Source organism: Diospyros lotus, chromosome 4 (genome assembly GCF_014633365.1).
Source record: "Diospyros lotus cultivar Yz01 chromosome 4, ASM1463336v1, whole genome shotgun sequence".
NCBI lineage: Eukaryota > Viridiplantae > Streptophyta > Magnoliopsida > Ericales > Ebenaceae > Diospyros > Diospyros lotus.
The window spans coordinates 4,711,196-4,729,269 of record NC_068341.1 but is presented as its reverse complement, the minus strand read 5'-3'; the positions used below and the strand labels follow the sequence as shown (position 1 = coordinate 4,729,269).

Sequence of the window (18,074 nt, the reverse complement as noted above, 5' to 3'; positions counted from 1 at the left end):
CAAACTCTAATTGCTCGGTATCACTGTTGATTCAGCTTAAAAGGATATAATTTATTTGGTGATTTATTTTTGGTGATTCTCATATGTGTGTCGGTGGTGAGAAACGTGATGAATAAGGGAACTTGGTCAGTAAATAAAGAGGAAAACAAGACTAGGTTCAATCGACAACAAGAAAAGCGATGAAGAATGGAACATAGTTGGTTGACAATGAAGAAGGAAATACTAGGGTCAATCGACAATATGAAAGGCAAGAGGACAGTTAAGGCGAGAAAAATAAAAGATCGATTAGCAATGGGGAAAGCGAGAGTCAATCAACCTTGGCAAATAAGGTAAGAGGTCGTCAGTGTGAGAAATAAGGAAGAAAAATATGATGGATGTTGATAAAATTGACCTTTACCCTTTTCAACCTCTCGTGTATTCACATGCTATGCTAATTGGATTAAGGAATGTGTGATTGTTACAAAATAAAAAATTGAAGAGCATAATTGTTATAAAATCAAAAGTTGAGTAATACAAAAGATCTAACTTAAAGATAAGAAGGTGAAATGACATTTTGCCCAAAGTTGGAAGGGGATTTTTATGCCTTTTTGCCATGCTTCTTTCATGCAATCACACATGTGATGAAAGAAAAAAGAAAAATATGATGGATGTCGGTGAAATTAACCCTTCACACTTCTTAACCACACATGTTGTTAACGTATTATATTGATTGGATCAAGAGATATCTAATTGTTACAAAATTAAAAATTGGACACAATTATTATGAAATTATAAGTTGAGCAGTTTTATTTTATTGCTCGCGTCAAATTTGTTTAAAATCAGTATGGAGAGGGGTAAGACTCACGCCCTCTTCTAATTTTGTTAACGTCGGATAAATTTTATATTATTTTACAAGAACAATATAATAATTTTTATAAGTGAAGAGATACAATAAATCTAATTTACAGTTGCAGGGGTCAAATGACCTTTTGTCCAAAATTGAGGGGGGCATTCTTATGCAATTTGCCATGCATCTTTCATGGAGATCATACCCTTGCCAATCATGGATGTCCCCTCATCCCATGCACATGAGCATCACCATTTCTCTGCTTCTCCCATCCTATCTGCCCCTGGGAGAATTGATCCATCCATCTCTCCGCGACTGATTGGCGCATCATACATATGAACTTCACGTGATGAGCTCACATGCATGTCTATATATGATGCAGTCATATATTATATATAGACAAATAAATATATCCTCAAGCCGCACGAAACAATAAAAATTCTTCCCGAGCCAGTGATTTTATAGGAGCAATTAACTAAAGTACAAGCAATCAATCAATTAATTGAATTAAAAAAAAAAAAAAGAACAACAAATGAAATTTACCGGCCACGGATGCAGAAATGTCTTGTAGTTATTTGTTATATATTAGTTAGGAGGGTATTCAAATCAAGCTTAATAATTAAATGGATGTTACATCTGAATGCGATGCGATGGCCAACACCATTCAATTCAATTCAATTCAATTGATTATTTGGAAATCACTTTTTGAGTTTTTGACATTATTGGTGTTCCCTTTCGCAAGTCACTATCCCCCCATCCAAAAGATTAGTTCCCATATTATATTATATTATATTTATATTTATTAGTATCAACTACAATTTTGAATTTTGTATTGTTTATTATATATTAAATGGGATTGTAAAAGTATAGAAAGATGTGACTATTTTTGTGAAGAGTTAAGAAGTATATATAGTCAGTCAGTGAGACATAATAATAAATAATAGAGATTGGTCTCAGTTCTCAAAGACGCGTTCGCTTTCTCGACTCGTGATTTTATAAATAAAGGGAAATAAACAAACACTGATAAAGGTGAGTCGACGTGCTTCGCTGTCCTGAACTACCGTACGTGAACGGTTAAATGACCAAAATGCCGCACCGCCCCACCGACGCTGAGCGGCTGCTTTTTTTTTTTTTTATTATTATTATTAGTTTTAGTTTTTCCTCAGCGTCGGCATCAATTATTCATCGCGTCGCAGTAATTACATCAGGAATCCGAGGCATTAATTTATCCGAAGAAATAATTTATTTATTACCTCAAAAAAATATCTGCTAAATTTCTCGTTGGATACAAACTGGGATTAATTTTTAATATTTTTAATGTAAGAATGAGATTGTTGTCTTTTAATTAAGTCGAGTTACTTTGAGAGAGGGAGAGAGAGATCCTAAATCGAATATAAAACTGCAGTCTTTGGATTGTTACAAAAAGAGGGAGGTTACCAGACGCATTGAAAGCAGAGGCCAAACTGCGGTCGGGTACGTACGTCTCCAAGCTTTTGCTGTTTCTTTCTGGCTGAAAACTGGAGCATTGGGGTAGGTCGACGCGCAATCGTCGGTTACATTTTTTTTCTCGAGAAAATCCGGGGAAATCCTCTGGGAATGTGTTTGTCTGCAGGTTTTCTGGGTGGGAGCTGAGTGGCTGAGCTTTTTGGACAACTGGTCTTTGATCTTTTTTCTGGGAGGAGTTGCTTTTTTTTGTTGGGATGCCCGATAAAGGTGTGGCCGTGGCGTATTCATGGTTTTCCCGGCCTAGTCCGATGATTCACTGGTCGTTTAAGCTGTTGACGTTGTCCTTCTTTCTTGGCTTGTTGGTTGTTTGGGGGATTGACGGGTGGAGTCTCAGAAAATTACAGAAGGATTTTGTGGTGGTCGAGGTCAGTAAAGGGAATGGAACCCAGGAAAAATCAAGCTCCTCCAATATTGCCTCTATTCGCCCGACTCTCCACATGCGCGAAGAAGCTAAACCAAACGTACCAAATCTGAATCTCACCCACCCAAATCTGACCAGAACCCAGGAAAAACCCTCGCAAAATTCCACTGTTTCTGCTAATTTAACGCATACCCAACAAAATTCTCTCGATTCTGGGTCTAAGAAAGAGTCCAACAATACCGATTTTAGTGAAGAGAGTGATTTGCATTGGATCTCAGCCGAGCTAGAGCCGAACTACACCTCGACTCTGCTAACTGGATGGCGGGTTCCGGGAGGCGAGCCGTGTCGAGAGGCAAGAACAGTGGATATTTCAATTCCAAGCTTGGACGGGCACGGCGGAATCGAGCTGTCAACGGGGAAAATCCACGAGTTTGTTTTCCATGCTTTGGATGAATCAGGGAAGGCTATCTGCTGGGGCGGGGATTTTTTCGAAACCGACCTTTCGGGCGAAAACTGGAAATCTCGTCCTCCAATCAAGGATTTTGGCAATGGCAGCTATGCTTTCAGCCTCCAAGTTCACCCCGATTTTGCCGGCGATTTCAATCTCACCGTGATCTTACTTTTTCGGCGCTACGAGGGCCTCAAGTTCTCCCCTTACAAGTCCGCATTCGATAGACAGCTCCGCAAAATCCCAATCAAGTTCGCCAAATCGTCAGCCCAACTGCCGCAGCTAGCTGTCTGTAAAAAGTCCGATTTCACCCGAGACCTCTGGTCCGGCCGCTGGACCCGCCACGCCAAGAACCCGAGCTGCTCCGTCGACAACGCCGGGCGGTTCCTGTGCCTTGACCCGAGGTTACAATGCCCGAAACCCTGGTGCGACGGCTCCTTGGCGGCGCTGGAGAGCAACGGCTGGACCTATTCCGCGCATTGCTCGTTCAAGCTGTTCTCCGGCAAGAGCGCGTGGAACTGCTTGAAAAACCGGTGGATTTTTTTCTGGGGCGATTCGAATCACTCCGACACCATAAGAAACATTCTTCGACTTATTCTCGGCCTTGATGAGATCAAAGAAGTCCCAAGAAGATGCGATTTGAACATCACCAATCCGAGACACCCATCTCAATCTTTTCGGATTACGACCATATTCAACGGCCACCAGAATGAAACCGGCAACTACCAGGGCCTGCATTCGCTGGACGACGAGGGTTTTAGGGATCTGATTAGGGGTTATTTCTCCCGGGAGGCGGTTCCGGATACGGTTGTGTTGAATTCCGGGTTGCACGACGGGGTCTACTGGAAGAATGTGAGGAGGTTTACGGAGGGGGCGGAGAGGGCGGCGGCGTTCTGGGCGGAGGTGGTGGGTTCGGTGTCGGAGAGGGGGCTGCCGGCGCCGAGGGTGGTGTTCCGGAGCACGGTGGCGACGGGCGGGTACGCCCGGACGCTGGCGTTCAACCCGCACAAGATGGAGGCTTTCAACGGGGTGTTGCTGGAGAAGCTGCGGCGGCGCGGGGTTGTGGACTGGGTGGTGGACCACTTCGACATGACGTTCCCGTGGCACTACGATAACCGCTGCAACGACGGCGTCCACTACGGCCGAGCTCCGGCCAAGGCCCGGTGGAGGGACGGCCAGGTCGGCCACCATTACTTCGTCGACCTCATGCTTGGCCACGTGCTGCTCAACCTCTTCTGCTCACGATAGCACCACGCTCCAGGCTCCGTTAACGTGCGCCGCATGCGACCTGTTCCAAATTCCAAATTCTTTTCGATCTTTTAATATTTTTATTTTTGGGGGTTTTCATCAAATCCAAGCACTTGCAATCGGACCATTAGCTGGTTGTCATTTCGGTGGATTATGGCTTGGAGAGGGCAGCACGAAGCTGGATTGAGCAGGCAAACACAAAGTGGTGTGCTTCGTTTTTAATTGCTGGCATGGCCCAGCTGAGCTGCTGCTAGGGCCCGCATCTACTTCTATATATATATATGTATGTATGTATTATAGTGAGAGAGAGAGAGAGAGAGAGAGAGAGAGAGATATTTGTAACATGGTTTCCCCTTTCCAAGTTAGCATAATTTTTGTTTTTTACCATTTTGGGGGTTCATTGTTTAAGCCTCTTCTGTAACGGATTTAATTATCCTTCCTCTCTCAATGAAGTATATAAATCTTTTAACTCTTCAATTATGTTTGGGAATTCTTTATTTGTTTTCCTTTCCTTCCCTTTCAATTGACGGCAAGGAAAGGAAGAATTTTGTGCTTGGGGGTGGGGGTGGGGGTGGGGGCACCGTAAGCCAAGTAAGTATATTCTAAAATTAGAATTTGGTTAGATTAGAGCAAGAATTAATTGGTAAGAGTATTATTATTATTATAGAATAGTTCTTTATAAGTTGGCCTATTTATAAAGAGTTCACATCGATTTTTCCAAATAAATTTATGTGCCTTTATTTGGTATAAAGTATTACAGATGCTCTATGAACCTACTTTCAAAAACTAATGGTCTATACTTTTAAAAAATAATATTGTCTCATTACTGTCACACAAGAATTTTCATTGATTTCTCTTGGAGCTACAGTAGAGTCACCAAATGCAGACCCCAATTTAACCTTGACATTTGTGGGCCATGGCCCATTTAGATATCCAAGGTTATTTGAGCATTTGTTGTGGACTCACATTGGGGCCCATAGGTTGGCCTTCTTTGAGATTCACTGACCCATTAGCATCATGCTAGCTACTACGTTCTCATTATTATACCAAAAAGAAAAAAGAAAATAAATTATAACTCTTTATGCCTTGAGACTTTGAAACAATCAAAATATAACGTGGTTCTATTATTTTAGTACAAAAATTGTTTTATTGTGTTATTTAAAATTTTGTACATTATATTTAGTAAATTTTAAATTTGTACGTACCTTCCGACTTAGCATTTGGCAATGTTTTGAGATATTACTTCATTCAACTTATTAATTTAAATTTTTTATATTCTAATTTGTATGCTTGTAATTTTCTATTTTTTTAGTTTTCAATGAAAAACAATGCAAATTATAAAAAAAATTTAATAAAAATACCAACTCTATGGGCCAACTCATGAGTCGCTCACATTGGGTTGAGCCATGCAGGCCCTCTTGCAAAAGCTTGCATGGGCTGAAGGCTAGCTTGATCAACTCAATAGGTCTGACCTGATTCTATCATAGAGTAGAAAGGGTTGTCTTAAAATAAACACAGGTGATATCTTTAAAAATTTGAAAATATTTTTCTTAATTTTACAAATTTTGATGCATTAATCTACCCATGGTTATTTAATTTTAATTATTTTTTAAATTAAAATACCCTTATATTTTTCATTGTCTTGTCTATCTCTTTTTTCTCTCATCTTTCTATTTTTTTTTTAATTGTTTTCTTTAGTGGTGGCCATGAAAATAATTCTTTATTTTTCTCCATTCTCTATCCCTTTATATGGTCATTGGGTTTATTAAAATTTAGCTATATGTTTTGATGAATAAAACTCATTAGAAAAATTAAAATTTGTAAATTCTTAAACACCAATTCCTTCTTCCTCCTCCCTCTCTCTCTCACACACACACAAAAAAAAAATAAAAAAAATAACAAGAAGCTCAAGATATAATCCGCTCAACATTTCTTAGTTCAAATAAGCAATATCTACGAAGATCGAGCTTGATCAGCTTCTTTTCTTATTTTAAATTTGTAAAAATTTTATATATTACATAATATTTCAAAGGAATTATAAATCCACCACACCAAGAATTTTCATCAAGTGAAGATCATTTTCTCTATTAAATTTCATATTTTTTCTATTTCAATTTTTTTTAATTTTATCATACTTAATTTTTATTAACACTGATAATAACTAAAACTTGAGTTACATTTAGTTAAAGTCAGGCTCTTGCATGATGGACTTATGGGTTTTATTTATGTCGAGATCTCAACAAAGTGTGAAAATTTTGAAGAATTAAAAGTGAGTACTGGATTTTTGTAATATTTTTGAATGTTTTAGAAACAAGGAAGAGATGAGAGGAAAATAGAGAGAGGGGGGGGGGGGGGGGGGGAAGAAAGGGTATGTCGGTCATTTTGTTATTTATTTATAATTATAGGAAAATGATTGTCATTTCTTAAAGATGAGTGATACTTTAACAATTAAATTAAATTTCAAAAATAATTATTATGATTTACTCTATCTAAAAGCTTAGCTTTTACGTCCCCCCAACGTGTGAGAACCGGTTGAAGGTTTGCTGGCACGAGCGACGATCAGTTTCCTTGCTTGGCGTGGCTTAACAAAGAAGAGAGAGAGAGAGAGGAGGGGGATCCTAAGATCGGCGAAGTGGGTATTTGGAAGCGGGATCGGACAGAATCCAGATCCATTATTATAAGAAGGGCAGGGAAAGTGAGAGTCGAGTGATTGAGAGAGAGAGAGAGAGAGAGAGGGGGGGGTCAGATAAAAGTGAAAACTTCCAATTGGGGCAGAAACCAGAAGAAAACTGGCAAACATAGCCGGTTTGAGGCCTCGCATGTCGCTGAAGCAAGCCACAGCGGAGGACCAACACTGCGACGACGACCATTGCAGGCCTCTCTGGCGCCGCAGGCTATCCATTATGGCCTTTAATTGGACCTCTTTCCTCAAGATCACTCTCCTCCTCCTCCTCCTCGCCGCCATCGCCACCGCTTTTCTCACTCTCCCCGTCGAAAAGGTTGTTTTCCCCCTCTCATTTCGTCAATTCTGTTGATTTACGTCGGTATTTACTTTGGCAGATTCAGCGATTTTTGATCTAGTTTTCTTGTCTGTGTCCTGATTTTCTTCGCTTGTAATTCGGTTTTAATACGATTGTTCGTTTTGGTGCGAATGGTTCCGTGTCTTTAAATTCCTGAATTTGTTGTTATTGAGTTATCTGTTTGAAAATGTTGTTTTTAGGTTTCGTATATTGTCTTTATCGAACTCCATTTATTTATTTATTTTCGATCATTTGATTTTCTGTCAGCTCTCTTGAGTTTGTTAGTACTTTATAATCGTTAGAGGAAATGATCACGATGGAGTCACCTTCACTATGGTCTTTTCAATTCCTACATTCAGTCCATCAATTTTCCATTTTGAAATTCCAACTTTTCCTGGAGGGCTATACTTAATTTTGATTTTTTGCTTTACTCTTTATCAGTATGAAGTTAATCTTACAATGCATTACCAAGTAAGACTAACTCTCAGTTTTGTAAATTCTAAATGTAGTCTAATTTTAGTGTATGCGTCTCAAGTATATACTGTGGTATGGTTTTTAGCAGTGGGTAGATGATTTTGTGTCTTCATATGAAACAACATTTCGCTAGTAGCTAGGAAAGAGAAAAAGTAGTCAGGCCATAGGTGGAGTCTTTATCTATTGAATTTATTACTTACCAGCTTTATGCGAGTTGACTTCTCTAATTGTTGTTCTGCCACCAGATGTTCATATGATTGCCCAATTCTTTTTCCTTAGTAGTATTTTGGTTATTGCAGAAGCTTGTGATTTCATTTACATCAATGTAAGTAGATGAATGCAGTACTCAGCTTAACAGAGCAGCACTTCTAACATCCTGATGGTTCTTGTAGACAAACATCGTTCTTTTTTTATTTTCAACTCATATATGGATTTTTGAAAAGAATTTCTTCATGCAGATATTGAAGGACTTCTTGGTGTGGGTTAAACAAGATCTTGGGCCTTGGGGTCCACTTATGCTGTAAGTGAGCTGTTGCATTATCATTTTCTTCCAGAAATTTATTTACTGCCCTGCAGATCATATCTATTTTCCTTTTTTCTTTAACGCAGTTGGGTTCTTATGTCTAACATCAGTTAGATTCTTGTTAGAACTTAGAATAAGATGGCTATGGTGAAAGAATGTCTTTCTCTTTCCTTAGATGGTGTGGCTGGTCCCCTTTTTTAGATACAATCTCCAAGAATGGAACTTGATTCCATGAATGCCTTCTTTGGCTTATTACATGATCATTTCACCATTGGGTTGGATAAGGATCAGTAGGTTTGCATCCATCTAATAAGTGAGTGTCCGTTGTTTGATCATTCTATGAGGTCATCATCTATGAAAAAGGGGAAGCAGGCTTTCCTTGGAAAGTGGTATGGAGATTGAAACCCCTCCCATGCAAGCCTTTATTTGTTTTGATGCTTCTCTCTAGCTGATTATAACTGCAGATTATCTGAGAAGGATCAGTCAGGTGATGTTGGATTTGTGTTTTATGTGAAAAAAGAGATGGTGAATCCATAGAGTACCTTCTTTTGCATTGTACAATGGCTCAGCATTTTCGGTGTCTTTTTTGCTTTGTTTTTGGTGTAGAGTAAGTTAGTGCTGGCTACTGTTAGGAGGTTCTCAACTATGTGATGGAACACGATCATATCAATTATTTTCATTCACCACCATCTCATGAAACTTTTTCATATGGAGATGGTGTTGGAACTTTGTTTCATCATTCCCTCACTAGAGGGTTGTTCATGAAGAGCATCTGACATAAAATTTTGCACATTGTTCCTTTGCATGGATTAGTATTGTCAATATGACTTTTAGAAGTCAATGACACTATAGATGCCATGCCAACAATCCTAACTTGGTTAGGATAAGGTGTAGTTGATGTCTTGATGATTTGTGCTTGGTTCCAGGCTTTCCCTAATAAGAAGCTTAAACGTACCTAGATGAGCACTTTTGTATTTTGTGGTCCATTTTGAGGAAGTATAATTGTAGGGCTTTTGAGGATATGAGAGCCAGTTTAATTTTATCAAGAGAGCCATTCTTGGCTTTTTTTTTTAAATATATTTTTGTGGATTAGGAACATTTCTCCTTTCCCATGCTTTCTTAACCCCCCCCCTCCCCCCCCCCCCCCCCCCAAAAAAAAAAACACTTTGGATTTGCTTAAGTAGTCTTACAGGTTTTTCTGGTTTATGTAATGTTTCCCCTTCTTTTTGTTCTTTTCAACGAGGTCTTTAGTTATCAAAAAGAAAAAAAAAGAAGAAACTCTAGGAAAATAAGCAATATTACCACCGATAATCTTACAGTGGACCTCAATTTTGTTGATGTGTTTTGGACCAAAACTTTAATTTATCTTCATGTTTGATAGTGTTAGGCTTTTTGGTTGATGGTCAAACTGGAATTTTAGAAAATTCTGATCTAATTGGATCAGCAACTTGCATGTTTTTGAATTATTTTTATTGACTTATTTTGGACCAAAACTTCAAATGATCCTCATGTTTTTATAGCGTTAGGCTTTGGGTTGATGGTCAAATTGGAATTTTTGAAAATTCTGATTATAATTCAATCAGCAACTGGCATATGCTTAATATAACCTCGAGGCAATCAATATGACTTCCATGGTAAACTTCATACCTTTGGTTAAATGTCCAACATGTGGGAAACTGATTTTTTTATCCTTTCCAAGGTCTCAAGAGCACATGCATATTTATCAGAGTACATAAAGTAGCTTCCATTCGGAATGGCAATAAGGATAAAGCAGGGTCAAGCTTTGCTTTAGCAGAGTACATAAAGTAGCTTCCATTTGGAATGGCAATAAGGATAAAGCAGGGTCAAGCTTTGCTCATCCAGTCCCTGATTCCTACACCTCCATGCTCTGCCTTGTGCCTGAAGAAGGAATAAATCTTAAATCCCTTCCCTGCTGGAGCATAGATCTCTGAACGCATCCATGCCCCAAATTTGTCCTTATTAATGCATTCCTGTAAAATTTGGTTCAGAATTATTCATACTTTAGGTTGTTTCTTGATTTCGTGGCTGTCTAAAGCACATTGCATTAGATGTAAGCATTGTCTTATCCTAGAGTAAGTCTTAGTTGACAGGAGTATAATTTTTCTAATAATGAACATCTGCGCCTTCTGACTCATATGTGCTTAACTTTGCAGGGCTCTTGCATATATTCCCCTAACTGTTCTGGCAGTTCCAGCTTCAGTACTTACTGTATGTAATTTTTTTATTTTTCTGTTGGATAATTTTAAACATCTTGTTGTTCCTTTATCTTTCCCACTTTAGATTGTACCTTACTACCTACTTTGAGTGGTCGAAGTTATATGTCAACTTGCACTTGGGATGGAGTGTTACCATCTGTGGGACTTTATTTACCTCGCATGCCTTAAGCATTGCACCTGCATATGCTTGATGTTTTAATTTTACAGTCTGTTGAGGCTTGTGATGATGGTGTCCCAAGCCTGTGTATCTGAATAAAGGCCAAGGATCCTACTCATTAGGCAACAACCAACACACAGACACACACGCACACACATATGTATTTTAAAAATCCTTATCAACATAGATCCTTAAATCGTATGAGTTAATACCAGCATGTTCCCTTGAACAGTACATTCATCTGCCTTCAGGCACCTTGAAAGGTAGGCTAGGTGAGTTGTGATTGCTTGAGAAATTTAGTAAAGCAAGGAACTTTTGGTGTTGAAGAGTAAATAACTCTTGAAGTCTGGAGAGTTCCGGTAGTTGGATTGTTAGGGAGGATCCTGGCTATTGGGGGATGGGGTGAGGTTAGGGATGGCAATGGGTTACTTGTTTACCCATTTGCATACCCATTTAGTAAATGTTCAAAATATGTCTTATGTCTATATCCTTCAGATATGAACTTTCCAAACTTATTTCAATTTTAAAGGGGTAATCAGGGCTTATTTTCAAATAAATTTTATCGTCTGACCCAAAATATGATTTTTTCATAATCATTTTAACTTTAAATGGGTAAATGAGATCCATTTATTGACCCATTGTCATTCTTAGCCTTGGGGTTTGGGCTGGGGGTATGAGGGAGGTTTTTAGAGGTGGATTCTTGGGGATGTGGTATGGATGAGGATGAAGGTTAGAGTATTTTCTTGGTATGTGACTCAAGGAATTGGAGTATTTGCTTAGCAGTTGCTTGTTGGTAAGTGCAGCAAACCTTGGTCCTTCACTTTGAAAAAAAAAATAAAAATTGTAGCCTGAAGTGGTCTAATAGTTGGTTTGACAATTTAAATGACTTGAAATATTCTGGTGGCTTTGTTTCATTCTAACTGTAATGGCTTCCAGTTTTTTTGGAAATAATTTCTTAACACACACTCTCTCTCTCTCTCTCTTACATGCATGCACATGTGCGCTCAAAGATACACGGTGTTCTATTTTTGTTTCTTGTATCATACCTGAAATTTTTTTATTGTATGAACTTTAAAGATGCATGTTCAAGAGACACTCTCCTTATTCTCCCCTCAATGTAATCTTATGAGATGAATGGCATCGTCCAGCTTGGCGGTGGCTATCTATTCGGCTTGCCTGTGGGTTTTGTTGCTGATTCTATTGGTGCTACTCTGGGTGCCGTAGCTGCATTCCTTATTGGCAGAACAGTAAGCTTCTAAAATCTATTGATCACATTTTCTTCTATTCCATGGTATACACAGGTTGACATTTGGTAATCTAAGGTCCCCTCTAATTACCTCATTCAATTACTCTTTTCTGTGAAACACCATGGTAGAGGGTTATTGCCTTGTTTTTAAGTGGCATGTTCTAAAAAAAACTTAACTGGCAAAGCTTTAAGGGCTGCCTACTCTCTTTATCTAATACTCTACTTTTGTTTGGGGGCTCTTAGAATTTAAATTTTTATTTTTCTTCTTATATCTTTCAAAGAGTTTTATATATCATGAACTTTAAAACAGGAAACAAAGAAAAAAAAGAAATTTCTGTATACATTCATTACATATCATCCTATATATCCTAAACAGATTGGGAGGTCATATGTTACATCCAAGCTAAAAGATTATCCACAGTTTCAGGCAGTTGCAATTGCCATTCGGAGATCGGGATTTAAGGTTTGTGTATTTTGTATCTTACCTTCAGCTTCTCAGTTCTTCTATTTACTATTTGGATTTCTTGTTGTCTCCTCCAATTAGTTGTGTTATTCATACTTCCATTCACGGTTCCTCTTATAACAAATATCTGCAATCGTTCTGGGAGTAACTTGATAAAGGGGGAAGGATAAGGAGTCTGCATGCCATCTATAAGGTGGATTGGTGATCACTGATCAGTGATTTGGTCTCTACAGTTGATCCAAGAATAAATCAGTGAATATAATGAAAGACAGAAAAAATTCTTTGGTCCTTTTACTAAAATGAGTAAATGTTGATTTTATAATATAATTTGGCTTTTAAAGGCAGTGTCAAAATGCTGCTTCTGAAACTCCAGCTTCAAAATTGTCAGGTTCTCTCTTTACTATTTCCTTGAGGGGGTTGTCATCAATGTACCATGGCCTCTGATAGTTCTAGCTTTACTCTTTTTTCTTACTGTTATTTTTCTTGCTATTTGTATCTCTGTTCTTATCACTGTTGCCTGTGGCACTAAAGGTTTTGAACATTTTCTCTCATTGCAGATTGTCTTACTGCTTCGTTTTGTTCCTCTTCTTCCTTTCAATATGTTGAATTACCTCTTGTCCGTGACTCCCGTTCCACTGGCAGAGTATATGTTGGCTTCATGGTTGGGCATGATGGTACCAAATATGTACCTTCAACTACTATTATTTTATAATTTTATGATGGCTAGATTCTTTATTGCATTCTTTTTCTGGAATCAATCTCAAATAATCATGTGGTTCCAAGTAACTTGGGATTATTACTGATCGCCTTTTGTATTTGCGATTTTATTTATTATTTATTTTGTTTCTGAATTGAGATGGACAAGTTCATACATGGTCATGATCTATTTCTCCTGGTACTTATATCTCATTTTGTTTCTGGCACAGCCAATAACACTTGCACTTGTGTATGTTGGAACAACTCTGAAGGATCTTTCTGATGTAACACATGGATGGCATGAATTTTCAAAAACACGTTGGGTAAGAGCTGTAGTTCATTTTGTATTTAAGAAAGTCAAGCCCACTTGGCATCTCTTTTCTTCCTCCTTGTGATTGAAACCAAAATGTTGTGTTTGATTTCTAATATAATAGGTCAACAGTTGAGTATGTTAAATTTCTCTCTGACTGAATCACTTAGCAACTATTGTAACTTAGAACCTCTACAAACAGTGTTTTTTTATTTTAATTTTGGCACAATTTTCTCTATTCTATTTTTTGTGATGTTTTCCTCCTGCCATTTTTCTGCTGGAATTTGGCTTTAGTGTGAATTGACAGGTTCAATTAATGGGAAGAACTATACTTCTAGTGAGCTAGATCAGTATTTTTGTTCAAGTAATATTTTGGTACAGAGGGGCAAATTGAATTTCGTGGATACCTGGTTTTGCTCCTTATTTGCGCATATATTATATATACTCTCGATCATTTCTCAACTGTACATTAGATTACAAGCCGCCTTAAAGTAAAATGCCTTGCTTCTCTTCTTCTTCTTCTTCTTCTTTTTCCTTTTTCTGATAGTTGACCATTGCTGTGTTTATTGTGCAATGAAGGTAGTTCTCAGCTTTGGTTAGGCTTAGACTTTGCTTTGTGTAGATTTTTTGAGAGCTCGGGACATGAAATCAAATCCTGAGGACTGGCCTATGAACACTTAAAGGTGTTGGCAATTTGGTTTTCCATAGATGGGGCCAGGAAGTGCTTGAGAGCACAGTTTAAGATTTAAGAGACTTTTATCAAAATCTCTATGCGTATGAAAGTTGACATCCACTCTTTTATGTGTGTGCAGGTAATGATTATAACAGGATTTTTGATGTCTGGTGAGTAGCAATTTATGTTACATATAGCTATATGAATATTCATGAAACATAGTTTATACAAAGAGATGGCTTGTGCTATGTATTGTATCCTACCTTCATTTACCTGGACTTGCATTCATTCAGTTATCTTCACTATATGGCATGATTTCTTTCGCATTGTGGAGCAATAGTCTCTTACCATGCCAATCAGGCCAAAACAGCATATTTATTAATACAGTTGAATAGTTAAATCATTTTCATTTTGATGAATCATATTTTTCACAAGAAATTTGGAACTTACAACTTTTGAAGATTTTTAAAGAAATAATAAGGCAGTAGGTATTCGTTACTATTCTTTTTTGTTTTTAATCTGCGGAAATAAGATGCTTAGAATTTTTTATCCACTCTTTGAAAGTATAAGGGCTAAACGAAACTAAACTGTTAAACACTGGAGGTGTCTACAACTGTATTGTTTCTTCAATATTCTCTAATTGCTGAGTTTAATGCATTACTCTTTAAATTTATTAATGTTTTTTAATGAAAGTCTGGAGGAAAATAATTCTTTGAAGTACTGCTACAGAGAAGCTTTGAGCATTAAGCTATGGTGTGTGTGTAAATTGAAGGTCTTCTACTTAATATATAAATTAGGATGATGGAGAAATGTTTTTGTTAGGATGATTTGTGAAGGGTGTAAATTGATCAAATCACACTATTTATTCATTTAATTTGTAGGAGCAAAAAGTTGCGGTAGGAGAATATTACTTCAGTTGTAGATTGAATTGTTGCCAAAAAAAAATCTAGAAATAAATTAGAATAGATTGTCCTCCTTGAGAAGGAAAACAACTAAATGCATGGAGATATTTAGATTAAATATTGTTTTTGAGAAGGGAAATAACCAATTGCATCAAGATGAAGCTTTGGGCTTCACTTAGCAGTGCTATGATTTGGACATCTTAAGCATGCTGTTCTTCAGTTTCTTTCTCCCTTCAATCTACAATAAGTTAATCGCTGCCCAACGAAGTTGTAGAGAAAATTGTGAAATTCTTCGTCAAGCCTACATGATTAGCATCTTTCTCATTATTATCTGTAAAATCACTTGATCTTGTTTCTTTCTGTCTTGGTTTTTCTGCACACAGTTGTCCTACTGGTTTGTGTTGCTAAAGTTGCAAAGGCTGCCTTAGAGAAAGCCCTGGCTGAAAACGAAGATACAATAGACGGCATAGGAGCCTCACCAGAGCTGCCAACCGTGGCTGATCCAACATCGTACCTCCACCAGCCACTTGTCGTGAAGATAGACCCCTCCAGGGACGACCATGAAAACTGAAAATTAGTCTTTGTAAATTCCTTACCTTCCTCCTAGAAGCCTTATACTTCCTCTAATCAATATTAAGCATTAATCTGATACGAATTTGTACAGCCACATTGCATATCTATCATCGTGTAATTTCAGATAGCAATGGCGTAACTCTTGGGTTGGGGTCTGTTTCCCATGTGTTTCTGGAATCAGTCCATTTGATACATTTATGAAATAAATTTTTCCCAATGCATGATTGGAGTAGCAATGTTTTTCTTCTTCCTGATACCATGTTTCATGAAGGGAAATTGGCGTGAAAATTCAGCTCATAACCAGAATATTGACGTCTGCTGAACAGCAAGATTCATGGTTGTCGGCGACTTAATTTGCAGCAATTGAATAGATTAGAAACCTTTGATGGTTCAGGCAAAGATTAGTTGTCTCTCTATCTCTCCCCAACAATTGATTGGTTAATTGAATTCAAGTTCAATGTTTGATCAACTCGTAATTTCAGCGTTTGTTCTAAACCACCAGTGTGGTCAGGCATGTATGCAGTAGAGATTTGGTAGCTAGTTCTCTTTAAAATGTGTAATAAATAAATTTATCAAGAACATTTAGTAAACTCATCAAGGACGCATAATAATCTAAAAATTAACTTTCGGAAGAAAGTTTTTTTTTTTTTGTCAACAGGGCAGATTGCTTTGATCTTTCTTCAACCACCTCCACCACCACCACCACCAGATATGTGGTCGCCACCATCAAATTGATATGCAGTTCACGAGACTCTCCCACCACCATTTGCTTTGCTTTGCTTTGCTTTGTACACTGCAGGGCACCTCTACCTGTGCCTTGGAAGAAAAGCAAATCAGAAGGCTTAAATGCTCAATTAATTAATGAAAGGTGAAGCAAACATCATCATTCCCAGCCTAATCATAATCTTTTGACTCCATTAAGTCCTAGTGCCGAACCTTTCTTTTTCCGTCTAAAACAAAAACCTTTTAGAAAAGAAGACGCAGAAGAGGGAAAAGGCGCGCCAACCTTGTTGCCGTTTGTTCATCAATTTTAGTTACCACTCATATCTTTGCTTCCCCACGGTCCTCTCAAGTAGGTTTTGCACGTTTGGGACCCTACCATTTCCTGAAACTGAGCCAAATTTAAAGTGTATGGCACCCATCTTTACTGTATTTTTCTACTCTCACTGACCCACAATCCAATGATCAGAGCCGCTGGGTACAAGAAAAGAATATTATATGAACACCGAAAGTTGAAAGTATTCAGCTTCCACAAGAGATCACAGAAGCCGGTCGATAGAGCTGATCTTTTCACAACACACAGTTCACCAGAGATAGTTTCATTTTCCCACAGGAAACAATGCAAAGATTAGGACTCTTCTCGCTTGTGAGGTGCTTTAATGGCTGCCGCGATCACAGCCAGGTTTCGGGGCTTGGAACGAGGATCTGGAACCTCAGTGACAAGCCAGTGGAACTTCAGATAAGGGTGGGATCAATCCTGAAGAGAGTCCACACTTTGAAGCCTGGTTCTTCCAAGAGACTGAAATGCAAGACCATCTACAAGGCTTTCATGCCCGGCGGCGCCGGCAATGGTGGAGGAATGAGGAACTTGTTGTATTACTATGATGAAACGTGCCACCCTTACATTTGGATACACGACAGTGTGGGACATTGCTCAAGGATGGTGAAGCAGCAATTCATCAGTCTTGAAGATTTGAAGGATTGTTCAGAGATCAGAATCTTCAGGGATCATCAGAGGGGCTGCATATCTGTTCGCAAGAAGCCGAGGCCCGATTTCTGTTGAACATATATATATATATATATACATAAACATACATACATATATATGAAGTTGTTTTTACAGCATGTTTATATATATATATATATATGCAGGACCAGTCATGGTCATGGATGGTGGATCTCTGTGAATCTGTTTTTCCCATCTGTTCTTGGAATTTCTTTTTCTTTTTCCTTCTTGTTTGTGGGTATTTGAATATTAATGTACTGTAGGCTGCAGCTAAACAGATCTGTTTGTTTGATTCTCAGTGGAGGTCTTTCTATCTCCATCGCCTCCTCGTTCAATTGGTTTTCCTGTTCATCTACAAATAGTATAGATTATTCTTTCGTGTAAGATAAATAAAGAAGTATTCAATTGATTTTACGAAATCTAATCCTACAGGCGGGGCAAGAATTATAGGTAGCGTTTGAATCAATAGAACTTGTAGTTTAAGCAAAAATCTTAAAAGAGTTGGGTTATATTTTTAAAAGTAACGTGGGTTTGGTTTGAGGGCGGCTCTGACCTCAAAAGATATGGAGTCTGGGCCCCATGCTCTCTACATTTCATCTTTATTTCTTGGTTGTCATTTGGATGGAAGAATTCTAAATTCTAGAACCATGTTTTAGATGTGGATTTAAATTTAAATAATTTCAAC

General features: G+C 38.0%; 3 protein-coding genes across 3 annotated transcripts; all 3 read left to right on the top strand.

Moving 5' to 3' along the window:
• The first annotated feature begins 2,189 nt into the window (after window positions 1-2,189).
• On the top strand, window positions 2,190-4,859 carry LOC127800248 (uncharacterized). Its single transcript, XM_052334756.1, has one exon. The coding sequence runs from the start codon at window positions 2,527-2,529 to the stop codon at window positions 4,387-4,389; it is 1,863 nt and encodes a 620-aa protein (XP_052190716.1). The 5' UTR covers window positions 2,190-2,526; the 3' UTR covers window positions 4,390-4,859.
• A 2,057-nt stretch (window positions 4,860-6,916) lies between these two features.
• On the top strand, window positions 6,917-15,884 carry LOC127799952 (uncharacterized). Its single transcript, XM_052334258.1, has 9 exons — window positions 6,917-7,388; window positions 8,342-8,403; window positions 10,581-10,635; window positions 11,949-12,047; window positions 12,423-12,509; window positions 13,067-13,183; window positions 13,436-13,528; window positions 14,328-14,358; window positions 15,474-15,884. Exons 1-9 carry the CDS (start codon window positions 7,209-7,211, stop codon window positions 15,659-15,661), a joined length of 912 nt encoding a protein of 303 aa, XP_052190218.1. The 5' UTR covers window positions 6,917-7,208; the 3' UTR covers window positions 15,662-15,884.
• Window positions 15,885-16,327: 443 nt separating this feature from the next.
• LOC127799953 (uncharacterized) lies at window positions 16,328-17,770 on the top strand. Its single transcript, XM_052334259.1, has one exon. It carries the CDS (start codon window positions 17,003-17,005, stop codon window positions 17,444-17,446), a length of 444 nt encoding a protein of 147 aa, XP_052190219.1. The 5' UTR covers window positions 16,328-17,002; the 3' UTR covers window positions 17,447-17,770.
• Window positions 17,771-18,074: the final 304 nt, after the last annotated feature.

Bases quoted from the DNA above. Each gene is read 5' to 3' on its own strand.
- LOC127799953 (XM_052334259.1), top strand. From the start codon at position 17,003: ATGCAAAGATTAGGACTCTTCTCGCTTGTGAGGTGCTTTAATGGCTGC.
- LOC127799952 (XM_052334258.1), top strand. From the start codon at position 7,209: ATGTCGCTGAAGCAAGCCACAGCGGAGGACCAACACTGCGACGACGAC. The intron at 13,184-13,435 runs GTACCAAATATG...TTTCTGGCACAG, and splicing joins CTTCATGGTTGGGCATGATG to CCAATAACACTTGCACTTGT. The intron at 14,359-15,473 runs GTGAGTAGCAAT...TTCTGCACACAG, and splicing joins AACAGGATTTTTGATGTCTG to TTGTCCTACTGGTTTGTGTT.
- LOC127800248 (XM_052334756.1), top strand. From the start codon at position 2,527: ATGCCCGATAAAGGTGTGGCCGTGGCGTATTCATGGTTTTCCCGGCCT.